Source organism: Calonectris borealis, chromosome 6 (genome assembly GCF_964195595.1).
Source record: "Calonectris borealis chromosome 6, bCalBor7.hap1.2, whole genome shotgun sequence".
In the NCBI taxonomy this organism is placed as follows: Eukaryota; Metazoa; Chordata; class Aves; order Procellariiformes; family Procellariidae; genus Calonectris; species Calonectris borealis.
The window spans coordinates 43,818,599-43,824,598 of record NC_134317.1 but is presented as its reverse complement, the minus strand read 5'-3'; the positions used below and the strand labels follow the sequence as shown (position 1 = coordinate 43,824,598).

The 6,000-nt window shown below is 51.2% G+C and overlaps 1 protein-coding gene across 1 annotated transcript in view; it reads left to right on the top strand.

The window, feature by feature from the left end:
• The first annotated feature begins 2,194 nt into the window (after positions 1-2,194).
• NDUFA10 (NADH:ubiquinone oxidoreductase subunit A10) overlaps positions 2,195-6,000 on the top strand; it is a 42,272-nt gene continuing 38,466 nt past the window's right edge. Inside the window, exons 1-4 of the mRNA XM_075153826.1 lie at positions 2,195-2,433; positions 3,599-3,767; positions 4,384-4,599; positions 5,408-5,494. Coding sequence (XP_075009927.1) covers positions 2,347-2,433; positions 3,599-3,767; positions 4,384-4,599; positions 5,408-5,494 — 559 coding nt within the window. The 5' untranslated portion in view covers positions 2,195-2,346. The remainder of the gene's footprint in view (positions 2,434-3,598; positions 3,768-4,383; positions 4,600-5,407; positions 5,495-6,000) is intronic.

The following is a 6,000-nucleotide window of genomic DNA, read 5'->3' as shown; positions in this document are numbered from 1 at the left end:
ATCTTTCCAGACGCAAAGCAAATTTGCTCTCAACGCTTCCCAAAGCAGAGCGGTTTCTCCGGTGTTCCTGTTGGCAAACATGGAGTGCAAAACAAAAAAAGAAGGGGAAGCAAAGCCACCCACGTGGTTTCCAGCAACAATGCATTGCAGGGGTACAGAGACAGGAGCAGCTTCTTCAGAGAAGGTGCTTTGAATGTGATACCCCCAGATATCAGCAGTGTTGGCAGCCTTTTCCAGAGTCTCCAGTGAGCCCTGGGCAATACGGGGACTGGTTGGTGCTCATAACACGGCGTGGGACAAGCCATGGGGCAGCCAGGGAGAAAGCAGCTTTCCTTCAGCATTACCCAGCCCCATCTTGTGGCAAAGATCAGGAAAACCTCCAAGAGCAGCAGCGAGGTTTGCCACCACCACGTCTGCCCACTGTGTGGGCATCAGGGTGCTTTCCAGGATATGTCTTCTCCTGTTAAGGCATCCTCTCTCCTCCAGCACTCCCAATCCCAGCCGCAGGCAGCAGTGGTAGGGTTGGCCGGAGTCGCACCGGCCAGCTCCGGTGCATGCATGAGGATCTTGTCCTCGGCTGCTGTCACCTGAGCGCTGAGCCTGCTGCGGGGTTTGTGCAAACAGGCTGGGCATGCCTTGACTGCAGAAGCACACATTGGTGAGTTCTCCCCCATGTCCTCTCTTTGCCACCTCACTATGGCCTCCATTCCCCTCCATTTCTGGAGGCCATCAAGGTAGCTCACCCCCTTCCCTGCTGAAGGAGGCCCAGGGAGCTCTGCCACAAGCAGAGAGCAATGGTGAGAAGCACCAGGCAGCTGCCCTTCCCTCTGCAGAGAGCGACGGGGATCCCCTCTCCATTGTGGCCGAGCAACCCCAGGCTGGGAGCAGCTGGTGGCATCACGAAGAGTGACAAATGCATATGGGGGTTGGTGGATCTTCAGCGTCCTCTTCTCCAGGGAGAACAGTGAGACATGTAAGGATGCAGACAAGATGGGATCACTCAGAGGTGCCAGTATGGAAGGTGTCACACTGTACCCAGCTAGCAAACACAACACAAATCAAAGGCCCAAAGCACAGGGTAGGAAGTTTTAGATGGGGAACTGGAAACTGTCCCAGATCACTGGCTCCCATACAGCTGGAGAAGGAGGTAGATCTTGATTTCCACCTCTTCAGCTTGGCAAATCTGGAATAGTGTAGATAGCCAGGCACTGGGGCCTTCGTTGTAACAGCCAGGTACGCACCAGTCTGGAATGGGGAGTGGTGGTCTTGCCTACCCCCTGCCAGGTAAGAGAGGGGACAGGAATTGGGGCTGCCTTTGATGTCCATGGCCAGCAGTGAGGAGGCAGGGGCAGCACACAAGCTGCATCCTTCACCTCCGATTACATGGCGGCTGATGGAAAGTGACATGACGGGTACAGCGTGGCTGGTGTCCAGTCACATCCTATCGCAGCAGAAGAACCAGGAATAAGCAGTTAATCTGCGGCGAGACGCGGCTTGCTTCCCCCAGAGCTCAAGCCCCGGACATCCCATTCCTCCTGATTCACAGATCCAGTGGGCAGGGGGAGCGTGAGGGGCTTTGGCTCGAGACCTCCCGCCCATTTCGGCCGAGGGGTCAAGGCCTGAGGAGCCACCAGGGACATCGGTGCAGCGGTGTCATTGTCCCACCACCGGTTCTCCTCCCGGCGCCTTGCGACTTGCTGAGGGAACAACATCTGCCAAGGAAGTGACTTTCCAGGCGCGAGGAAGCCAAAGTTTGCCGCGTGCGGGAGAGGCCAGGACTGCCTTGCTCCTGGCGCTGCCTGCCCCCCTGCCAGCTCTGCCTGTACCGGCACTCCCCCAGGGCTTCCCCTCCCGCCCCTGGAGCTCCCACCCCACGGCATGCTCGTCTGCGAGGCAATGCGCTCCTGCCCGCCTGCTGCCTGCCCTGCTCCCCGCCCCGGCTGGGCTATCCAGGGGCTGGCAGCACCAGCAAAGGCTGCCGGAGGAGAACAGGGCGGCGAGAGCCGGTCACGCAGCTACCAGCCCCTGCAGGGAGCTGCGGGCAGAGCCGGTGCAGGCAGCCTGCCCGCCTGCCTCCCTGCCCGCCGCAGGCAGAGCCCACGCGGCGCGGCACGGCACGGCGGGGGCGTGGCCAGCGCCTAGGGAGGCGTGACCGGCGTGTAGGGGGCGTGGCCGGTGCGTAGGAGGCGTGCCCGAGAGGGGGGCGTAACCGAGGACGGAGGGCGGGGCGACCCGCGCCTTCGTAGCCGCTCCGCGCGGATTTCTGCCATTCTGCCGTGACGTCATCTCTCTGCGCCCGCCCCCCCTTCCGTCGCGGCGGGCCGGCCGCGTCTCCTCGGCGCCGCCATGTCCTTGTGGCTGGGCAAGCTCGGCCTGGCCGCGGCCGCCGCCGCCGCCGCTCGGGGCCGCCTGGGGAGCGCCGTCGTGCCGGCGGTGAGCGGGGCCAGGGAAGGGGGAGGTTCCTGCGCCCAGCCGCGGTTCCCCTGGCTGCGACGGCCGCCCCTCAGCGCGGCCGGGCGGGCTCACCTTGGGGTGCCCGGGCCGCTCCGGCCTTCCCGCGGGGCTGGCGGCGAGAGGGGGGGCTGGCCGCTTGCGCGGGCTGTGGTGGTATCGCCCTCTCCCCGCCTGTTAGGAGCGGGGCTGGGCCTGCGAGCCGGCCTCCGCTCCCAGCAGCGTTCCTGTGGTCGGGAGGGGCCGTGTCTCTGGAAGCGTTGGGGATGGCCCTGCGCCGGGGGGGAGGCTGGGCTGGGCGGCCCCTTAGAAGGGGACGTTCCCAATGGGCGAATGCAGGACCTTCGGAGAGGAGGCGAGATTTAAGATAGAGGCACAAGTAAATAGCTGAGACCAGAATGTGGTGACCCGGTGACCTTCAGCCTGTGAATGTGATCTCTGGACGTGGAAGTAGAAGAACATTAAATAAAAATAAAATCTCACGTATGTAAGCAAGGTCACTACGTTGCTTAAAATAAGGCTTATTCAATTTTTACCAAAGTCTCACGGTAGCTTTGCTGAGCAGGGCTCAGTAAGGTACTGCCTTCAGCTTTATAGGCCGGGTGGGTATTTCTTTCTACCTTTTTCCAGGAACTGTGTTGTGCAGAAGTGAAGCTGTAACTCTTCTGAGAGACTGGGAGAGGGTCCTGAGAGACTGGGAGAGGGTTTAATGTTAATCTCTACCCAGCAACAAACAAACAAAAATGCAAACAAAAGCCTACTCTAGGATCTCCCTTGGGAATGCAGGCCTTCAGGCTGTGTCATGTGTCTGTGGCCTTCAGGAAATCTGGGAAGTTTCAGTCATAGATTCAGAGCAGAGTTCTGGCAGAGCAGCCCTGCTTCAAGCTTTAAGCACACTGAAAATTGTTGCATGGTTTCTGTCTTCTCAGTCTTACATTTCATAAACAGCTGCTCAGCCGAAACACTGCTTCAGTTGGTGAGCTGCAATGGCAGTGCTAAGTTTACTGTATGAAAATTCCTTGTATTAGATGTGCGAGTGTGTATCCTTCTGCATGTGCAGAAGGTCTGAAAAAGCTGCACTTTGAGCATGCCTAGTTCAGTTAAGAAAACTAAAATATGCTAATTTTGTTGTTGTGTTTTCTTTCAGGCAAGAATTCATACCAGCTCTGAGCAGAATTTGCAGTATGGTTGGCTGGCTTATATGTTGGGAGACAGAGCTACAAAAAAGTTCACTGAATACAGCAAAATCTTTACTGTGGAGGGAAACTTATCTTCTGGGAAGGGCAAGCTTGCACAACAAATAGCAGAAAAACTAGGTACATCTTATTTGCCCTGGTTCTGTAATAGTTAATAGAATTTAACAGTGTGATTGTCGTTCTTGTGTAAAGAAAGTTAGTTCACCAAACCAGCAGTTCTTGACTAGGAAATTATTAGTTGGGCAATGCCACAGTTAATGTGGAGGGCTTATAGATAAGGGGAGAATAAAATGCTGGTGAGGTTTGAAATGAGGATGGGACGCTTATCAGATCTGCGGGATACTTGTGTAAGTACGATTTGTTGTGAATGAAATTTTGCTTCTAATGAAGTCAGTTTGCTCGCTGAGCTCCTAGCTCTGGTGGAGTCACTGAGCACCTTGAGAGTTAGGATTTTCTGCATGGGTGTACGCAGAGCATCAAGGTGATTAGAGGATTGGTGGCAAAAAGATTCTGCTTAGAACGATAGCTCAGCTCTCACCGGGGAGGTGAAAGGTGGCAATACTTCAAATTAGGGTTTGTGTGCCCTTTGTGATGTGATTGACCAAAGGATTTTGTGCTGTTTTCAGGTGTTGTTTAAAGTAAAGCTATATATTTACATGAGCTAAATAGAGGTTTACTGTGAATGAACAGAGCTTATTATTTTGATTGGTGCAGTTGTGGGTTTCTTTTTTGTCAGGAATGAAGTATTTCCCAGAAGCAGACATCCATTACTTAGACAGAATCACGGGAGACGGAACATTGCTGCCTGAGAAATTTAATGGTTTCTGTAACCTAGAGAGATTTTACAATGATCCGAAATGCCCTGATGGACACTCTTATCGACTGCAAGCTTGGCTGTTTGGTAATCGTGTCTTACAGTATGCTGATGCGTTGGAGCATCTGCTGTCGACAGGTTAGATTTCACAGTAAATAAATTTCATTTCTGAATTAACTTATGAATGTAAGTTGTAAGTAAGCTGTTCTGAAGTGCTTTGCTAGTATCTGCATTTTTAAATGAAAGGCTGTTAAGCTTTTTATATTTTCCCCTTTAGTGAGTGCAGGTTAACAGTCCATTTAGAAAAATACCATGCGTATTTTGTTAGAACAATATCTTGTATCATTTCTAGTGAAGGAAATATGTACCAGTTACCAATTTCATTAGTTTTAATTTGGGAATCCCTGGTGATTATTTTCAAAAAAACATTTTAAACATACCAAGACAGCTGTGAATTGTACAGCCTTTTTAAAACTCTCCCTAGACTTAGTTCCTGATGGCATCTTTTGTTCAGTCTTTTTTATTTCATTAAATACTGTTTTTGTGGTGGTATTGTTACAAGTTGAGTGTCTTCTGGTGAGAAAACATTTCCTATACCAACTCTGATTTACCTGTTGCTTGTGCTTTAATAAGTGTTTTCCAAAAAAGATGAAAAGTTGTGAATACCAGAAAGTATCAGGCACAAATGTAAATGTACTCCTTAAATATAGTAGTACTTAGCTACTGTAGTGATAGGCATGGTAGGAGAATATGAGTGAGACAGGCATGTTCAGTATACATATCCGGTACTTTTGTGTGAGCCAAAAACTTGCTCCTTTGTTTTATTTAAAATTTCTAGAAAAGCACTCAGAAAATTGACCATAAGGGCAGTACTATCTTTAACTTTAAGTGTTGCTGCCAGCAGTCTCTTTGAGCCTTGCTGACTGGAACCTCCTTTCAATTGCAGGACAAGGTGTGGTGATGGAGCGCTCTCCCTACAGCGACTTTGTATTTCTGGATGCAATGTTTAAACAAGGCTACATCCACAAGCGATGTAAGTTACTTGCATGCAAAAGGAAGTTATTCTGCCATAATCTCAGCCAGAAGTGTGGTAGTTTAGTTTTTAAAAAAGAAACAAAAAAGCCTGCTTGGAAGATGGACTCCTTTGAATATTTAGAGTTGTTCATAAGGTGCTTAGCACCTTGCTGTTCCATGCATCAAGGACCAACCTCAAGCCATGAGACTTCCAGTTTTAATTCAAGGCTTTGGTTCTGCTTATATGTTAAAGAACATGTATTCTGTGCATTACTTCCTTGTGTCCTGTCAGCCAGAGACTCCTGTAGTTCCCTGGAAACATGGGTGAGCATGCTGATGAAGACTAGAAGTTCTTCAGGCAGACTGTGATCTTGCAGTATTAGGTGGGAGGTAAATAATGGGTCAACAGGGTTTGGCCTACTTGCCTTAAATGGCCAGCTCCCTTTTGAATCTCAAAGAACACAAATGTTGCTCTTGTCTTCAAGAAGGGCAAGGAGGAGGATCCAGGAAGCTACAGGCCAGTCA